This window comes from Macrotis lagotis, chromosome 8, assembly GCF_037893015.1.
Source record: "Macrotis lagotis isolate mMagLag1 chromosome 8, bilby.v1.9.chrom.fasta, whole genome shotgun sequence".
In the NCBI taxonomy this organism is placed as follows: domain Eukaryota; kingdom Metazoa; phylum Chordata; class Mammalia; order Peramelemorphia; family Peramelidae; genus Macrotis; species Macrotis lagotis.
In genome coordinates, this window is record NC_133665.1 from 45,818,701 (window position 1) to 45,839,839 (window position 21,139).

The 21,139-nt window shown below is 37.1% G+C and overlaps 1 protein-coding gene across 7 annotated transcripts in view; it reads left to right on the forward strand.

The window, feature by feature from the left end:
• The window catches only part of GRID2IP (Grid2 interacting protein), an 898,914-nt gene that overhangs the window by 785,141 nt on the left and 92,634 nt on the right, over positions 1-21,139 (forward strand). The window contains exon 1 of one of the 7 annotated variants that reach the window (XM_074196791.1): positions 13,522-13,940. The exons of the other annotated variants lie outside the window; for them this stretch is intronic. Coding sequence (XP_074052892.1) covers positions 13,906-13,940 — 35 coding nt within the window. The 5' untranslated portion in view covers positions 13,522-13,905. Of the gene's footprint in view, positions 1-13,521; positions 13,941-21,139 lie in introns of those variants that run through there. 7 annotated transcript variants of the gene reach the window in all.

Consider the following 21,139-nt stretch of genomic DNA (forward strand, 5'->3'; position numbering starts at 1 on the left):
ATATAATCAAGATATTTATAAAATGTTTTGGTTTGACTGCTTCTTTAATTTGAAAACCTACTTTCTTCTTGTATCATAAAGCTAGGCAGAACTATAATTGGCCTTAAATTGTCTTCTTAAAAAAAATGACACCCTTTATGTCAGTTATCCTTGACATTACTGTGTTTCTGACTTGTAAACAGAAGACAGTTTTCCATGTAGACAATAAATACTTTATAGTATTTTCATTATTATGGCAGCTGGTCCAGTTTGGCAAGATCACTGAAAAATTTGAGAATCAGGTGGCCCTGATCAGGTTATCTAGAATCAAATAGTTTAGTATAGCTAATAGGGAGCTATTGGAATTTATTGAATAAGGGGGTGACTGTGCTTTAGGAAAATCACTCTTAATGGAAGAAGGAATGAAGAGGGGGAAAATTTAGAATCCAATCATTTTCTATAACCATGGAGGGAGTGATGAGGATCTGAACTTGGGTGGTGGCCACATAGGTGGATATGGGAAAGGTTGAACTGTGGATGTGGAAGTGACAACTGTTTTGATATGAGGAATGAGGGAAAACCAATAAGTAGAGGATGACTTGCTCTGAGGCTGAAATAGTATCACTGGAAGGTTTAATAGTCCTCTTGACAGAAATAGGGAAATGTGAAAGAGGAAAGGGTCTTAGAAAGATAAAGATATCTGTTAAGGTCTGAAAGATTGAAGTTAGTAGACAAGACAGTGGCCTCCACAGCTCTCATTTTTCCTTTCGGGTTTGTGAAGAGTAAAGAGTAAAATTCAACTGAGAAGGGTAAATTCAACTTTTTCTTTTAATCTGAACCAAGATTTTGGGGGAAAGAAAAGGTCTCTCTACAATATCTCATATTTAAATTCATGGAAGACCACACTCTATTCGCTTAGCTCCAACTACTTCTCTGCCTCTTCTTAGGCTGATAAGGTATTCATCCCTTTTTTCCCCCATTATTGGAAAGAAATGGAGGTGTAATATAGGGATAATTCTCTTTGGGAACCCCAGGTCCCACCTTTTGGTAGAGACTCATGTGCCCTTGATATGGCCCCTTCTGTCTGGCTTAAAGCTATAACTGCATGCTTTCACTATTACTATAAGAGCTTCTGCCTTTCTCTATGGTTACCTTGGCAACTCAGGAGTCTTCCAGCCCTGCAGAATCTCTGAGCCATTGTGGGTACTTCCTACTCCAGCTCATGCCAACTCTACCCTAATACAGCTCCTCAGTTTAGTGTCCTCCAGCCCCTGCTCTTTCAGAAAAGTATATGGGGGGGGTGAGGGGAAGATACTATGAGCTGGTTCCATGAAGATTCTTCCCAGATACATTTCAGGATCAGGGGTAAAAAGGTTTATATGAAGGGGCAGCTAAGTGGTACAGTGGATAGAGCACCGGCCCTGGAGTAAGGAGTACCTGAGTTCAAATCCAACCTCTGACACTTACCTAGCTGTGTGGCCTTGGGCAAGCCACTTAACCCCATTGCCTTGTAAAAAAAAAAAAAAACTAAAGAAAAACCAACCTAAAAAAAAAAGGTTTATATGAGGAAATCATTTTTTTTTGTATAAATGAAATGCAATAGGAACGATGCTTACTCCCACACTACCTAACCCTATCCCAGTTATAAACAGTTGGAGGAGGGCTTACCCGTTAGGCATCAGGTGTTTCCCATCAAAGAAAGAAAAGGAAAGTCCATAAATTACAGATGAAGCAATCTTTAGAGAATCCTTAAAAATGACATCCCTAAACTAGAGTTAATTCACACTGCAGTTGGCTGTAGCTGATCAGACCAATACGAGCTCAAAATGCTTTACCACAGGTTGGACACAAATAGTCCATGTGAACATTTGGGATGGATTTTCTAAATTTGTGTATCTACTGTTTCTTATGAGCTACTTCAATTCTGCTTTGCTCATAGATCACAGCATCTTCTTTAATGAGGGCACACCATACTGAGGGGGTCCTAGTGGTTCCCATATCATATAATCAACCACGAAGTTCTTCAGGGAGAATTTCAGTGTTCTTGTATCTCTTCTAATTCCTATGTAAGCATCATTTAAGTTCTCCATGAGCTAGTTTTTTGGGCAAGCATACATTTGACATTTGAATAGTATGACCAGACCATCATAATTGCCCTCTCTCTGTAGTAGAATTCGAATGCTTGGCAGTTTAGTTCAAGAAAGATATCTTTCCTTTACTGAATCTGGTATCTTATCCTGCCAAGTGATCTTTAGTACCTTCCTAAGACAATTCAAATGGAAGTGATTCAGTTTCCCAGCTTGGTGCTGGTAGATTGTTCAGGTTTCATAAGCATACAAAAATGAGGTCAGCATAATGGCTCAGTAGACTTTTAATCAGTAGTCAGTATAATGTCTCTTCTTTCCCACACATTCCTTTGGAGACTCCTAAATATTGAGCATGTAACAACCTCTTTATCAATGTATTTAGGAAAGTATAAATAACTGAACATATTCACAGTTTTCAAAACTTCTCCATTTGCTGTAACTAAGAGTTCCACATGTGGAGATGAGGGGGGAGGATAAGTCTGTGATCAGTCCACGTGGGTGGTATGGTGCTGGCTAATGGAGCACCTATGTTTCTTGGTGTTGATAAGCCAAAGTTAGCACAAGCAGAAGAGAACTGATCCATGCTTTGTTGCTTCTCAGCTTCAGAGGCTGCATTGAGTGCACATTCATCTGCAAACAAAAAATCATGCACCAACACTTCTTCCACTAAGGTCTTGGTTTATGGTCCTTTCAAGTTGTGGAATTTACTATCTGTGTGGGAGCTGACCTTGATGAAACATTTGTCCTCATTGAAGGCATTTGACAACATGACTAAAAACATCATGCTAAAAGGCATGGGAGCAAGGACACAGCTTACCCCCATTGGTAACTGGGAAAGTGCAAGAACATTGTCCATTATCCAGAACCTGGGCAAGCACACCATCATGAAATTGAAGTACAATACTGAGGACCTTCTCCAAGCAACCAAATTTTGATATAATTTTCCATAAGTCTTCAAGTCTGACAGTAACAAAGGCCATGGTAAAATCTACAAATATTGTGTACAGACCTTTTTTCTACTCCTGGAATTTTTCCTGAAGTTGTTGGAAAACAAATACCATATCTGCTGTTCATGGACTCTTTCCGAAACCACATTGATTCTCAGTAGATGACCATCTTCCAGGTGAATGATCAACCTATTGAAGAGGCCTCTGGCAAGAATCTTGTCAGCAATGACTAAAGGAGAAACACACCTGTGATTGCCATAGAAAAATTTCTTTATAGAGATGCACAATGGAGAAATTCTTGAGCTCCTGGAGAATAACCTCCTCTTGCCATATAACCCAAACAAATTTAGTCAGTTTTTGTATAAGCAATGAATCTCCACCTTGTAAATCTCAGCTGAAATAGAATTAGCACCATGTACTTTGCCATAGGAGAGAAGTTTAATGATGTTCAAAACCTTTTCTTCAGTTGGAAATTTGTCCAGAGAGAGTTTGACTTCAGTCTGAAGTAAATGTTAGCATTGATTGATGATGGTTTGTTGAGAACACTATGGAAGTGTTCAGCCCATCTGTCCATGTTCTGATCAGTGGAACTCCATCAGCACTGAAGTTGAGATGTACCATATATCTTTGGTCTAAAAATAGCCTCCGAGTGTCATAAAAGCACTTTGGATTGTTACTATCTATAAAAAACTGAATTTCATCTGCCTTCTTGTAGAACTGAGAATCCTTCATCTCTCTAAGGTTCACTTGTACTTTACTTTTGATGGAGTTAAATACTGCCTTCTTAGAGATGGATGAATTATCCTTCTGGTAAACTCTGTGGAGTTCTCATTTTTTCATTTAACAGCTTCTAAATTCCCCTTCATTTTCTGACTCAGATGAGCAAATGCAAGGCTGTACTCCAAATCTCTGAAAGCTACCCACTCCTTTTTTTACTCCACTGTTGCTAGTCATGTGTTGACTCAACTTTCCCTTCAAGTTAGCAACAAACTGTTTCTCTCAGAGAAGCACACTAATCTCTTAACATCAAGTCTTCTAGTAGTCACTTGACCTTGAGATTGTTGCTTTTGTTGAATATGAATATTTAGTTAGGAGAGGATGAGTCTGTGATTGGTCCATCACTCTGTACCACACATTGCTTTCATCACTCTCACATCCTATTTTGTCTTTTTCTCCTTACAATAACATAGTTTATTAGATGCCAATGTTTGCTACAAGAGTACAACCATGAAGTTTTATTGCACTTAGGTAAATGGAAGACATTGTTGGTGATGAGAAGGTCATGAGATGTACAAGTCTCCAGTAGTAGGTGATTGCTGCTGTTGTTGTTTCCAACTACAATCCTCTCAGGAAATCCCTGAAATATCTGGTAATCTGAACCTAATCTAGTGTTAAAGTCATCCAGAATTATGTTTGTCCTCTTTTGGCACATAAATAATAAGGATCTCCAGGTCTTCATAAAATTTTTCTTTGACTTCATCATGATGGGGGCATATGCATTTATGATGACATGACGATTTTGTACAAGTGGCAATCTCATTGTCATGAGCCTGTCATTCACTTCTTTTGGTAGGGCATATAAGCTTTTCTTTCTTTCTTTCTTTCTTTCTTTCTTTCTTTCTTTCTTTCTTTCTTTCTTTCTTTCTTTCTTTCTTTCTTTTTTTGCAAGGCAATGGGGTTAAGTGGCTTGCCCAAGGCCACACAACTAGGTGATTATTAAGTGTCTGAGGCCAGATTTGAACTCAATTCTCCTGACTCCAGGGCCAGTGCTCTACCCACTGCACCACCTAGCCACCCCCACATATAAGCTTTTGACTAGATTAATTTTGATTGCAAAACCTACTCCCAGCTTCATTGAACTACCACCCTTCACTGGGGCCACTCCAGAAAAATGCTTATCTAGCTCCAACTTCAGAAAACTGACATTTATTTGCCAGCTTTGTTTCACTCAGGGCTGCTATTTGGATGATGAGTTCTTTCACAACAAGAGTTATTCATCTTTCAGGTCTACTAGATTTGGGGTTATCTGTGAGTATGTGCATACTCCATGTACTGATGGTGAGCAGAATCATCTTTGAAGTTTGTGTGTATGTGTGTGTGTGTGTGTGTGTGTGTGTGTGTGTGTGTGTGTTGACCACAGTGTGGGATCCCTACTTGCTTCAGAAGAAGCAGACAACTTTTAGGGCACCTTGTCTAGACCCTTCCTCACCCCAGGAGGTAAGCAATGAATCCTTAAAAGGCTGTGAAGACACCTAGAGGGCTTGCTGAATATCACTGCTGCTTCCAGTGAAAAGACAGCCCTATAGCCCCTGGGCTGTGTAGAGGATTGTGCTTATAGCTCCCAGTGTATCTGTACCTGCTGCTTTGTCACCTGCCTGTCACCACAGGACTTTGAGATAGGTAAAAATGATAAAATAGTATGAGTGATATCTTTTGATTCATGCATAAATTGGATTTAATTGAGACAGAATGGGGTTTTTTTTGCAAGGCAATGGGCTTAAGTGACTTGCCCAAGGTCACACAACTAGGTAATTATTAAGTGTCTGAAGCCAGATTTGAACTTGGGTCTTCCTGACTCCAGGGCTGGTACTCTATCCACTGCACCACCTAGCTGCCCTAAGTGAGGCAGAAATGCACAAAGTAATATCTCTCTCTTCTAGTTCAGTAGCAGGATAGAGTCAAGAAGACCAGTGATGGCACAAGATGAAGTGGATGACCTTGACATCTCTGATGTCTAACCAAGCTCTAATTGCTCTATAGTGTCTGTTTTAGCTGCATTAATGGCTATTGGAACAAATTTTTCTCATCCCTCACTTCTACCAGGGGAAGTCTTCATATGCTTGGGGTAGACGTTCCCTTAGCTCATCAATGGGTTTGAGATTCCTTGGTTATTCTCAACCTGGTTTAACCTATTTGCAGTTTACTGAGGTGTAGCTGATATGTAGGCTACAGCTTCTTGGAGTCACAGATGAGATTAGGTAGATCAGATGGACACCAAAGTTTGAAGGCAGTCCTGAAGAGGGCTCAGCAGCCCTCACACCAGAGGTACTAGTCTTCTCTGAATACACACTACTATATATATGTATGTATTTACATAAATATGTATATTTTCTGCATGTATGTATATAAATTAATTACATTCTCATTTTTTAAAAGCATAGTGAAGTAGCTCCATTTGAAACCCAATGTGCTTTATCAAAGTCTAATTTATTAGATTTTAAACTCCCAAGAAATCATAAATGAAAGCCATATGAGACAAAAAAGTTAATTGTTCCTTTTTTGGGAAAAAAACTGATAGAATAAATAAGGAAGAAAAAAATCTAGCCCCCAAACCTCAAGATATATTATGAAGAATAAATGGATCAAAATTTGTATTCTTTTTGACAGAGCACCCCCATGTAAGTGTTTGACTCCTCATGGAAGGAAGGAAGGAAACAAGCATTTATTAAATACCTATTAAATATCTACCAAGGGGGCAACCAGATGGTACAGTGAATAGAGCTCCTGCCCTGGAGTCAGGAGGACCTGAGTTCAAATTTGACCTCAGACACCTAATAATTGACTACCTATGTGACCTTGGGCAAGCCACTGTCACTCCATTGCCTTAAGTAAAATAAAAATAAATACCTACCATGTTTCAGGAATTGTGCTAAGGTGACCCACTGCATTGCCAGTCTTACTGCTAGATTCCAAGGATTCTGGAGGAAAGAATAAGGCTTATGACTTTGCATAACTCTGTCTCACTTAAATCCAATTCACTTGCAAGAGAAGATATCATCATCCTGCTGTCATTGATTTTCTTCAGAAATGAAGGAAGAATAACAACAACAATCACTTTTCTAAAAGCTAGCCTTGAACCCAAAAGTGAGTGCAAAAGATTTAGGAGCCACAATGTCAAGAATAGTATTTTGTTGGTAGGCACAGAGCCAGTCCACATAGTTTTTCTGAACAAAAAAATTATAAGCATATATTTTTTGAGAGGAAATACTGATACATTAAGTAGTGACAACAGAGGAAAGAGATCAAAGAACTATGAAAAACAGATTCTAAATTTTTTGACCATTCAACAAAGGATGAAGTACATCAATTTAAAGAATTCTTTGTAATCTCGCTTCTTAATGACAGTAGCTGATGTTCATAATGATTACCCTAGATTGTCTAGAAAAATGTTAACTTAGGATATATATATATATATATATATATATATATATATATACATATATATACATATATATATCTCATTTTATAAAGAATTCCATCCAAAATGGTTAAAATTTTAAAATATTTGTTAAAGGGACAATTGTAGTTAATATGTATATTGGACTTTGGTTAAATTACATCCCAGCATATTAAAAATAATTTGCTGCCTTGATTACCATTGTTAATAATCTCTGAGTTAGGAATATGAGAGAAAAGGAAAGGTGCCTTAAATGTTGTAAATCGGCAAATGCTGTGTTGCTCTTTGAAAATAGCAAGAAGGTAGATTCATCAGACTATAGACAAGAATCAGTGGACATCTAGAATGTATTATCAAAGCAATCATTTAGAAAGAGAAAAGTTGTAGTGGAAAGAGCACTGTATTTTGAGTCGGAATACCTAGGTTCCTAGATCTGCTATTTTTCTGGATTATCGAAGTTTAGGCATTTAACTTTGCTTGGTCTCAGTTACTCATCTTTAAAATGAAGGGATTGAATAACCAGTCCTCTGAGGTGATTCTATGATCAGTAAAAGAGAACATAAATTAATTAAAAACAAGTCAAGCTAAAATATCCTCATTTACTTTTGTGACAAGTTTACTAGTCTTATAGAAGGGAATATTACAAAGTACATCTAAATTTCATTAAGATGTCAAACAAATTATTTCATGCTATCATTATGAACAAAATTAAAAAAAATGTGAGTTAGCTAATGGACTCAAATTCAAAACCAGTTGAATACCTTCACCAGTATATTGCTTAATGGACTAAGGTTGATTTCAGAGAGACCTCCAATAGACTGTGACCTTGATCTGGTTCTACTAAAGATTACAATCAGCCACTTGAAGTCTTAAAGGCTATTCAAATTGGCAGATGACATGACTGGGAGGGATTATTGGATAAAAGCATAGGAATCAAAAAAAAACCTTGACAGATTGGAAATATGACTGAATAATAATAGTAATAATAATAGCCAACATTTATATGGTTCTTTTAGCTTTATAGAGTACTTTATAAATATTATTTCATTTTATCCTCATAACCAGCCTTGTGGTAGGGCCTCTCATTATCTTCATTTTACAGGTGAAAAAACTGAGGCAGATAGAGATTAACTAATTTACCCAGAGTCACACAACTAAGTTAGATTTCAATATAGATGTTCCCAACTATAGGTCTAGCCATTAGTGGTCTCTTTCTATTAATAAAATATAAAGTTTGGCACTTGGGTTAAATACAGGTTGGATGGTAAGAATGTTATGGCAAGTAAGCAAATAAAACAAAAAAAGGTTAGCATTTTTAATGGATCATAAACTCAAAATGAGCAATTGTTTTATGTGGAATTTATAAACCTTGTCACAGTCAAGCGTAATTGGTAGAAATATAATTTCCAAATAGGAAACTTATTGTTTCATTGTACTCTGCTCTGGTCAGAATACTTCTAGTATTCTGGGTGTCATACTTTTGAATATTATATTCTCTTAGGATAGAAATTGTTCTGGAAGGTAGATTAGCAGAAATTGGGTTTAGACTAACACCTTACACCATATTCTACAATATATTCTAAATGGAATGTGACTTTAATATTAATGATCAGACTATTAAAAATTAGAATATGCCTCTCACAGTTAGTATGAGATATATTCCTAACCAAATACAAGACAGAGTCAATTGCAAAAAAAAAACAAACAAACAAACAAACACAAAAACGCAAGATGAGGATTTTGATTACTTAATACTGAAAAGTTTCTGTACAGGTAAAATTAATGCAATGAATATAAGAGTAATAGCCTTTCCCTAAGATAAGTGGTAAAAGATATGGACAAATAGTTTTCAAAAGAACTGCAAGGGGCTGTAGATAGAGTACTGGCCCTGGAGTCAGGAGGACCAGAGTTCAAATATGAACTCAAACACTTAGCTTAGCTATATGACCTTGGGCAAGTCACTTAACCCCATTGCCTTGCAAAAATATATTTTAAAAAAAGAATTGTAAAGTATTCAAAACTATATGAAAGAATATTTCAAATTACTAATGGTGTTAGAAATACAAATCAAAACAACCTCGAGCCTTCACCAAACACCCTAGTATAAAAAAATGGCAATACTCAGTGTAGGAAGGGGTATAGAATGACAAGCAAACCAACAAATTGCTGGTGATATTATGAATTGATATAATTATTTGGAATTATGCAAATAAAATGACTAAGATATCCAAACTCTGAACTAGAAATTCGGTTACTGATCTTATACACCAAAGAAGTTATCAATATAATTTGCATCAAAATATTTATAATAGCATTTTTTGAGATGGCAAAAAAGTAGAAACAAAGTAGATGTCCATTGATTGGAGAATGGCTGAACAAATTGTGATATATGAATGTAATGGAATATTATGGTACTATAACAAATGATATATGTGATTAATATAGAGAAATATTGAAGGATTTATATGAACTGATGCAGAATAAAGTAAGCAGAGGCAAGAAAATAATATACATAACAACTATAATAATGTAAATGGAAAGACAATCCATATCCCAAAATCAAAATTGAATATAACAAAATTATGAAGGACAAGCATGAAGTAAATGAAAAGATTTGAGAAAATTATCCAACCCCTCTTTTATTGAGGTTGGAAGTCTTTGAAGTTATACTTTGTACATGATTTGGGACTTTTTCAATATATCAATCAGTTGTTCTGATTTTTTTCTCTTTTTAAAAGAAGGGCTAGAGGAAGGATATCAGATATAATTATGATGATATAAGAAAGAGATCAATAAAAACTTATAAAAAAGGATATAAGTTGTTTGAGTATAAGGACTTCCTTTACTTTTATATTTGTATTCCCAGGATAGCTAGGTGGTGCAGTAGACAAAGCCCTGGTCTTGGAGTCAGGAGAACAAGAGTTCAAATCCAACCTCAGTCACTTGACACTAGCTGTGTGACCTTGGGCAAGTCACTTAACTCTGCCTTGAATCTAGGGCCATCTCCAGTCATCCTGATTCATATCTGATCACCGGACCAGATTGCTCCAGAGGAGAAAGTGAGACTGATAACTAAATACAGCACCCCCTCACTCAAATCCAATCATATGCTTGTCATGGTATCACCTCCCTAATGTCATGTCTTCGAGAAGGAAGAACAAATAACAACAACAGCAACATTTGTATCCCCATTAGCTCAGTGCTTGGTACATAATAAGCATTTAATAAATGTTTTTTCATTCATTTATTTATTTAATTCAACTTTATCACTTCAAACTTCCCTATCTCTTATTTCTATTTTTCTGTCCTTGTATCACTTTTCCTTTTTCTGTCTTTATTATCATAATCAAAAGTATATTTTTATTATCAGTTTTATTATTTTATTTGACTTAATTACAAGTTAAAAAATTTTTCATTTTTCTTTTCAAATTTTGAATTCCAAATTCTCTCCTTCCTCCTCATTGAAAAGTCAAGCAAGATTTGCTATAGGTTGCTATAGGTTATATACACTTATTCAGTCATGTAAAACACCTTTCCATGTAAGTCATTCTGTGGCAGAAAACTCAAACAAGAAAAAAAGAAAAAGAAACAAAATAAAAAGTATGTTTGATCTGCATTCAGGCTCTATCAGTTCCTTCTCTGGAGATGGACAGCATCTTTCATCATAAGTTCTCTAGGATTTTCTAGGATCACTGTATTGCTCAGAATAGCTCAATTATTTATAACAGATCATCATATTATATTGTTGTTACTGTGTACACTATTCTTCTGGTTCTCATTTCATTTTGAATCTGTTCGTGCAAGTCAAAGTTATATCTTTTAAAAACTTTTCCTATACTTTCCTGAAGATTTTAGATATTTTTCAGAGGCTTACTACATACAAAGCATTGAAGTAAATGCTGGGGAGAAGAGCTAAAAAAAATAGCACAGAACCTGCCAACAAGGAACTTAAAAAAAATCTATTAGAGGTATTTATACAGAGTAAGAATGATGAGCAATTCAAGCCAAATACTGTAGGAATAAATAGAACAGGAGAGAGAACACTTTTTTTTTTTGCTGCTGTTGGGTTTTTTTTTTTTTTGCAGGGCAATGGTTTAAGTGACTTGCCCAAGGTCACATAGCTAATAAGTACATTCAGATTCTCCTAACTCCAGGGACAAATGCTCTATTCACAAAAGAACATTTTTAGATGAAAGGGATCTGGGAAGACTTCATAAAGGGTGTGGCACCTAATTTAATCATGAAGGAAGGATTTTGATGGGGGAGAAGAGAAGGGAATGTATCTTAAGGATGGGACCAGTCTATATGAATGTCTAGATCAGGAAAAAGTTGGGACAAGCTAATAACCATTTTTAGCTGGAATTTTCTGCAAAAGGTAGTTGTGTGAAATAAGATTGAACAGGTAGGTTGGATTATGAAAGGCCTTCAATGCTAGACTAAGATATTTATAGACAACAGGAGCTGGAGAAGGCCTTCAAGCAGGTTATGTTACCTGGATAAGCCTGAAACTCCTCATAGTTATCTGGTAGAAGTTATGATGATATGACCAGAAAGGTACCAGGGACAGGTTTCCATGAACCTCAGAATAGCAGTTGAGAGAACTCTGAAGGTCTTTTTGATTTATTTCTTCTTTTTAAAAAAATTATTTATTAAAGGCAATTGAGTTAAGAGTGATTTACCCAAGGTCATACAGCTAAGAAATTAGTAAGTGTCTGAGTTCAAATTTGAACTCAGGTCTTCCTGACTCCAGGGCTGGTGCTCTATTCACTGCACCATCTAGCTGCCCCCATCTATTTCTTCTTAACCTCTAGTATTGTCCTGAGGCAAAGAGGATTTTGGATTTTCACAAGATTTCCACTCTGACATCCCCATCCTGTAGTAGCACCAGGGAGGGGAGGAGAAGGTGCCTATCTTTGCTATTTTTTAATAGATGAGGAAACCGAGGTCAAGAGATGTTGAATAATTTGCTCAGTCTCATATAAGCAGGGTTCTGTAGCAGGCATAGCACTGTTTAAGTTCAGATTCTTCTACCTGCTACTAATATTTCCATGAGATTGGGTCACTTAATGTCTTTAGATTTCTTGATCTTTAAAATGAAGGAATTGGACTCGGTCCTCTGATTTCTCTCACTTCTTTTTTTAAAAGTTATTTATTTATTTATTTTGAATTTTACAATTTTTCCTCTAATCTCACCCCCCCAAGCCCCATTGAAGGCAGTCTGTTAGTCTTTACATTGTTTCCATAGGATATATTGATCTAAGTTGAATGTGATGAGAGAGAGAAATCAAGTCCTTAAAGGAAGAAAAATAAAGTATAAGAGATAGCAAGATTATATAAGATAATGTGTTTTTTTAATTAAAGGTAATAATCTTTGGTCTTTGTTCAAACTCCACAATTCTTTGTCTGGATATAGATGGTATTCTCCATCATAGATACCCCAAAATTGTGCCTAATTGTTGCACTGATAGAATAAGCAAATCCAATTAAGGTTGATCATCACCCCTATTCTCTCATTTCTTTAAAAAAATGTCTTATGACCCCAATTATCCAGAATTTTTGTAGTATATTTGTAATATTATAATTTTAATGTCAGAAGACTTACCTTCAGTTCTCATCCCTGACACTTAATGATGACTGTATGACTGAGCCTGTCTTCAAAGCTATAAAATGAGAGAGAATCACAGTATTGTTTAGAGGAAGGGAAGGGTCAGGTAAAGAATAAAATATTTATAAAGTGCCTGAATCTGTTAAGCACTTTACTGGTGTTACCTTATTTGATCTCTCCAAAAATCTTGTGAAGAGGGTTCTATTATTATTTCCATTTTACAATTGAGGAAACTGAGGCAGAAGTAACTTATCCTCAGTCTCCCAGCTAGTGAGTATTACATTTGAATTAATTTCAAATTAGTAAGATTTTAATTCAGATCTTTCTGACTCTAGGCTGAACCATGGAATTTCCTTGAGGAAAACTCTATTATTATGAATTCTTCTCATTTTTGTCTTGTTCTTGAGGAGGAGGGGGAGAAATAAACTCCCCACTACAGAACTGCTTTTGATCCTGGCCAGTCACAGCTTCCCTGGGATTCTAGTTCCACAGTGGGAAGTGACAGTACTGCTTATTGTGGTCTTGAGGAAAGCCTGAAAGGGGCCTTCCCTGAAGCCCTGGAGGGGGCAGGGATGTGGGAGTGGATACTGTCTGAGATTGAGACTTCCAGTGGATGTAATTTGAAGGGGAATGCTTTAAAAGTCAACTAATTAGCACTCTCAGCTATCTTCTGGAGAGCTCTGGGAGGGAAGGGGAGGGGAAGGGAGGGGAGGGAGAGTTCTGCCCTCCTTCTCTTGTAGTAAATGCTTCCAAAGGCAGAGCTTCAGTGGAAAGGTGCCAGGAGCTTGGGCTGAGAACTGGAGGGAGCCAAGCAATTCCCAGCAGGTCAGGTGTGAGAGTGGGGCTCTGAGAGATACTGAGAGAGAACAAACTAAACAGTGTCAGCAGATTGCTCGGGGATGCTCAAGGTTGAATAAACTGAGGAGAGGGAAACCCAAGCATCCAAAAAGACATCCTGGCCCAATGTGGTGGCTTTGGATCTGACCTTGTCCAAGGGTTTGGGGACTACAGCTTCTCTTCCTTAGTGACACATCACCTGCAAAGGATCGGAAGCAACAACTTTGCACCTTTCTCCTTGTTCTCCCTCTCTTCTCTGCTTTGAAGCTCCAGATGGGAAAGGACCAGAGTTTCTCCCGGCATTTTCGGTATGCATATTTCGTCAATCTTACCCCTACATCATCTTGCTGGTAACTTTTGTGTTTTCTTCTAAGTGATCATGCAGTCTGGCCAGCCCTTCAGGAAAAGGTTGATCACTAAGTGGGAGGTTTCTTCTTTGCCTTCTCTAATTCTCTATGAGGGAAACCCAGTGATTTTAGTGTAGATGTTATCCAAGCACATTTGGTACTTTCCATGTTGGAGGCCTTCTTCCAACTCCAAGGTAGGAACTCAAACTGGAAGCCTTGTCATTTGGATATGCAGAAACTTAAAAGTGGCTACTGTTCTGACTACTACTTCTTTATTTGGTATATGCCAGCCTTATCCTAAGCCTGGGAATATCTCAAAGTTTGAGTAGTTGTTGAGGGGAGGAGGAAGGAGGGAAGAGTCTGAATAGTTCCTTCTTCCATAGAAAGGTATGTTGATTATGAAAGTAGAGAGAAAACTGAGGTTGGATGACCACCAGGTGATTTATACTGACTCACTGTACTGACATGTCCAGTTTGATCCTACCTTAACACTATGGGAGGTAGGAGTGGAGTTTGGCAGTCACAAGAGCAGCACCAGAGGGCAGGACTCTGGACATAGCTGTATCAGGTACTCTGTTGTCTTTTATGACTGTTATCTTACAGTAGGATACCTAATACCTCCCACTGTGTTAAGTGGTGAGTTTGTTCTCTGGACCACCATATCTTCCTTTCTTGATTTCCTCCTAAGCAAAATTTTCTGCAGATACAATTATGACTATGGCTCTGATGACTGCTGAACAGGCATGTTGGAGAAGAGATTTCTGAATTGTGTTAGAGATAAGACTAGGTGATCTCTAATCTAGATTTTATGAGTTTGTAATTGTTTGGAAAAAGGACAATGTGGGATTTACTATTTTGCTTTCTTCTCATGGTCCCAAATACAACTATTCAAAGGCACTGTCTGAATCTGAGGATGTGACTCTATGAATGAAAAATTTTCAAAATGACTCCATTTGCCCCCTCTTTCAGGAAGCCTATGAATTTGTTGGAGCAGGGGCAGGGTATGTATCTAAAAAGTTGAGTTTGAAAACTATCTTTGCATGTAATTGGAAAAAATAAACTTGAAGCCTTTGGTAGAGTGACTGAGTAGAAGAAATTAGGCTCTAGAAGTCAGAACATCTAAAACTCATAGAGAAGGAGAGTGTGTATATAATATGAAGATATTAAAAAGAACATGAAGATACTGTAGGAAAATTCTGGTCATAGCTTTCATCCAGAAAGTGACCTGTATCATAGTGCTTAATTCCTTAACAGATTTACTTATTTCCCATGGAAGATCATGTTTGTTCCCAAAAAAGAGTTCTTTGTCTATACTTAATGAATCTACATATACTCCTACTCTGCTTTTCCTTACCTGGAGTCCAAGGGCAATAGCAGAGGAGATTCAGAAAAGTTTGGTTGAATGATAAGATCATGGGAACACCATAGGTACAGATCCCTCTTCACTGGGGACTTTCTTCATGGAAAAGGAGGCTCTTGGAAGGGTCCATTAGTTCAGAGTAATAGCTACTGACTTCATTGGGGGGATAGGGATGTTACAGAGAGTGAATTAGTACATTTCTGGAAGCTCTAACATGGGAATCTCTTTCATATGTTGTATTTTATTTTCATTTTTTTGTCAAACCTTTCCTAATTATGTATTTTTAAAATGATATTTATTTCCCCTAATCACATGTAAAAATAATTTTTAGCATTTAAAAAATTTTGTGTTCAAAATTCTATGTCCTTTCTCTTCCCTGAGATGATAAACAACAATGATGTAAAATATTTCCATACTAGTCTTTTTTATGCAAGAAGACTCAAAGAAAGAAAAAGGGGGAAAAAAAGAGAAAAATAGTATTCCATAGGATCTGTCTTTTTAAAACCCCCTCCCTATCTTTGATTTGGGGAGGGGGGCAAATAAATAGACTTGTTAGGAACAACAGTCTACTAGAAATAAGTTTTATTTTGTATATACTTTCTTTTTTATATTTATGGCAATGAGTTTGAGTGACTTGCCCAAGGTCATACAGCTAGGCAATTATAAAGTATCTGAGATGGAATTTGAACTCAGGTACTCCTGACTCCAAGGCTGGTGCTCTATCTACTGCACTACCTAGCTGCCCCCCAACAAAACTATTTTAAAGGAAATTTTGGACTAAAGGGAGAGATCATAGTATAATTTAGAGTATTCCTGGGGTTGGATTTGGCCTGGGGTCCCTATGATTTAGTCCTAGCCTGTGCTAAATCAGTAGAAATCCAGAAGGACAATTGATTTCTGAACTTCAAGCTCCAAAAGGGGCTTTAAAATTGGCAACTAAAGAACTATCACCATTCAGCTATGGGATAAGAGTCTTTCAGTTATATTATGTTTAGCATTAATTGTGACATTGTGCAAAAATCTCCCCCCAAATTAGTGCATTTTGTGTAATGGATAGAGAGATGCAAAGGGACCATTTTTATGTTAGTGGCTGTAACTTCTTCTACTAATACCTAACAGTATCTCCTCCATAAGTTTCAGAGAGGTACCTAGAGCCCTGGGTTATGTGATTTGCTCAGAATAGATGAGAATTGGTGATTCAAATCCAGGTTTTCCTATCCCTCTATTCCATGGCTCCCTCTGACAGAAAAGTGAGAACAGCATTTGTTAAATGAAAAAAAATTTTTAATGGGTTATTTTGATGCTCCATATTTATCTTTGGATATGTGCATACTAATTATAACTTAGAAATAGCTTAAAATAGTGGATTAAAGACTGAGCTTGGAATTAGGAAGACCTGATTTCAAATTTGACTTCAGAGATTTACCAGATGTGTGACCCTGGGCAAGTCACTTTGTTTACTTCAGTTTCCTCATCTGTACGGTGAGCTAGAGAAGGAAATGGCAAACGACTCCGGCATCTATGTTAAGAAAATTCCCAAAGGGGCCATGAAGAGTTGGACACAACCGAATAAGAAGTTGCTATTAACGCCCCCCCCCCCCCCCCCAGCAACTCCCTAGAACTTATTTACTAAGTCTTCATTAAGGTAGCTCTCAAACTGGAAGGGATCACCAACATTATCTAAAGATGAGAAACCAAGGCCCATGGAAGTTAGGTAACCTGGCCAAGGTCATGCAGACAGTATCAGAGGCAGCATTTGAACCCAGGTTCTCTTCTTCCAGTGACAAAACTCTTTTAGAGGTTGAATCTTTAATGGAATCTTTAGTGAAAGTTTCTCCCATATGAGTAGTTAGTTCCCCCAGCTAACAAAATTACAGATGCTAGTCATGAATTCAGATAGGTAGTCCCAAAGATAAAAATGACCAGGCCTCTCTGACTCTCTTAGAAACCCTGGTTCTATATTAATTTGTCATACTAATTTAATTTCCTGATTCTGGGCCTAAGGTTTTCATTTATACAATCTTAGACTGGGACTCATTCTTGTCTCCAAAACTCTTCCAGCTCTTATATTCTAGGAAAGTAGATTTAAATCAGTATGTGTAGGCAGGTAGCAAGGAATAATCATTAATCTGGTTAGATTTTTGTTGTTGTAGAGTTGTTTTCAGTCCCTTCTGATTGTTAGGAAGAATCATAGATTCTTAAAGCATGGATCTGTTGAAAAGATTCTCTCCATTCGATGTGACTCAGGGATTTTAGAGGGTGATAGGAATTTCCCCAGTTGTCTGAAATGTGGAAATGGAGTGATTTTGTCAACAGCAATTTTGATGTGCCTGCTTTGACAAATTTAGCTAACACATCACAGCAAGAACAGATGTTGTGGAGAGGATGCAGTGAGGGGAAATAGCAGATTTTAAAAATTGAGCTCAAGATTTTTGTGTTCAGTAGGATAGGATACTACCTAACAATGTACACACTAACAGCATTGTGAGATGATCAAACCTTGATGAATGCAGCTCCTCTCAGCAGTTCAGAGAGCTAGGACAACTCTATAAGACCAGCTATAGACAATGCTATCCCCATCCAGAGGAAGAAAAACAAAACAAAACAAAACAAACGAACAAAAACCCCTTTAGAATCTGATGAACACTACATTCACTTTTTAAAAAAATCTCTTATGTATCTTTTTCCTTTAATCCTAATTCCTCATACCAAAAATGACTAATCTGTAAGCATGTTTAACACAAAAATGTATGCACAATATTCACCTGTTTGCTGGTAAGGGGAGGGGGTGGGAAGGCAGGGTGGAAGGAAATTTTGTAACTTAAAAGAAAATACATGCATATGAATGAATGTTGAAAAACTTTTATAACATGTATTTGGAAAAACAAAATATCAATAAAAAGGAATAATATTTTAGTAGGGTTCACATCATTTATGAAATGATCTTTTTTATAAACAAAATAGTCAATCTACATAATTTTCATAACTCATTCTATTTCTTCAATTTCAACACTTAGTATTTATTATAAACAAAATTGTATTATTACAAACACATCTTAAATATTCAATAAAATTACAAAACAACATTAATCAATCAGTAATTTCTGTTTTGTATTTCTTCTGACCTGTATCCTAGATTTAGAGATGAAAGTCATCTTCATGGTTATCTAGGCCAGAAGTTTCAAACAGGCTGAGAAAGTCTATTAGGGCAGGCAACACTCCCAGGGGCTACCCCAACCAGATTAATATCTAATTGGAGAAAATTTCATAAAATAAGTAAAAATACAACAGAACATAGATAATGCTGATATGTGGTTTTCAGAGATGTGGCTTATAGGGATCCTTGAGTATGGTTCAGTGATACCTCCCCCCCTCCCTTTTTATTTGACTCTGACCACACTGATATAGATCAGTCCTAATGACAAAAATGCACTCCTTCCTCATCTCTGCCTAGTGAATCTTTCTTCTTCAAGGCTCATATTTAGGTATTCTCTTTCCCCAGTTGCCACCAGTTGAGTGTATTTCTTCCCTCCTTTTCTGTTCCTAAAACATATTGCTTAGATCTTTTCATTACCTTTTTTTTTAGGTTGTTTGCAAGGCAAATGGGGTTAAGTGGCTTGCCCAAGGCCACACAGCTAAGGTAATTATTAAGTGTCTGAGACCAGATTTGAACCCAGGTACTCCTGACTCCAGGGCCAGTGCTTTATCCACTACTCGACCTAGCTGCCCCTCATTACCACTTTCACACCTCAACCTTATTTTATCCTTATTGACTACATGTTTTTTTCTCCTCTAGCAATCTGAGTTCTTTGAGAGCAGAGACTATTGTTTTTCATCTATATAACTCATTTTATACCTGAGAGAAATCAGATTCAGAGACTTTAAATGATTTTACAAGGTCCAATGGAAAGTAAATGGCAGAGTTAGGATTTGAACCCTGGGCTTCTTTGCTGACCCCAAATCCAACACTCTTTCCTTTGCACCACAGTGCTACCAAGGCAAAGGGTAAGGTAGAAAGGCAAGTGAATGAACTGACTTCATTGCACTGCCCCCCTTCAATCTTTAAAAATGCACACCTATGTTAGGTACTGGGGGGAGACTAGAGATGGGAAAATGTATTGAGATACTCATTGAAGGAGTATCACACACACACTGGCACATTGGGGAATCCTCCATGGATCCCTGAGTTAATAGGGGGTGGCATGGGTTCCAGCCCTCTTGTTTTAGTGAGGCAGTGGCCACCTGGCAAGGGGAAGGAGAGGAAGAAGGATAATTACCCATGGGCCACAGGGGGATATATTAACCCATCAATTAAAGTCAATTCTCTGAGCTTGGATTAATTCATTTTGGACTGTTCTCACTGAAATATTTATGAATGCATATATGTGAGAATTTTACTTGAAAATGCCATTGCTTCACAACCCAGAATTTGGAAAACTCTTTCTCTTGATCAGAAAATATAGAAGTGACTCTTTTTCTTTGGTCTGACACTAATAAGAACCCTGGTGGGAGGTTGTACAATATGGGTGAAAAGAAAAGGGGTAGGGAATAGATTTCTATTTTCCTGGAGAAGGAAGTGTTAATCACAGGTCTGGCTAGATAGCCACAAAGTAGAAGTGCAGCTGGCTAATCAGATGATGGGGTGTGGCAGGGATTTAACCATGTCTGGAAGGGTCTAGTTCAGAGGGAACCGAATCACTATGTGGAGAAAATTCAGCATAGACCTGAAACCTCATTTGTAAAATGAGGAAAACTGAGTCATTTCAAGGAGGAAAGCTGACATGTTCAAGGCCAAAGAACTACTTGATGCCCAGACTTACACCTAGTTTACTGTTGGTCCTGGGTTTTTCCAGTATTATTGTAGTAGATGCTAGGTGGTGCAATGGATAGAACATTGAACTTGAAGTCAAGGAGTCCCAGATCTCAGGTACTTACTGGTTGTGTGACCCTAGACCAGTCATTTCACTTCTGTACACCTCAGTTTCCTCATCTATAGACTGGGAGTAATAATAGTACCTAACTCCCAGGATTCTTATCAGAATCAAATGAAATAATATTTGTCAAGCACTTTGTAAACCTTTAAGCACCGTATAAATTATTATTATTATTAGACTCTAATATATATATATATATATATATATATATATATATACATATATACTACTACCACCAATATAATAATACTACCATAGAACATAAACTGTCAGAGCTAGAAGCAACTTTTAGGGTTTTTTTGCAAGGCAGTGGGGTTAAGTGACTTGTCCAAGGTCACACAGCTAGGTAATTATTAAGTGTCTGAGGTCAGATTTGAACTCAAGTCTTCCTGACTCCACAGCCAATGCTCTATTCACTGTGCCACCTAGCTGCCCCTAAAACATATGCTTTTAATCAATTAACAAGTATTTATGAAGTTTTATTGTTTGCCTGGCACTGGAGATACAAAGACAAAAATGAAATAGTAAGTAACCAATAGAGAAGGGAATAAATATTTACATACCATTTATTATGGTCAGGCACTGTGCTAAGAGTTTTTACAAATATTATTCCATTTGATCCCCACAACAATGCTGTGTTTAGGCACTATTATTATTTATAGTTAAGGAAACTGAGGTAAAGTGACTTGCCTACAGTCACACAGCTAGTAAAAGTCTGAGTCCAAATTTAAACTCTAGTCTTACTCTAAGACTAAGGTCCTCTCCACTTGTGTTGATACCTAGCTGCCTCATAGCCAAACCATCCTCCTGTTGAAAAGGGTGGATCTGACTCACAATAGACAACCAATTCATCCCCAGTATTTGAA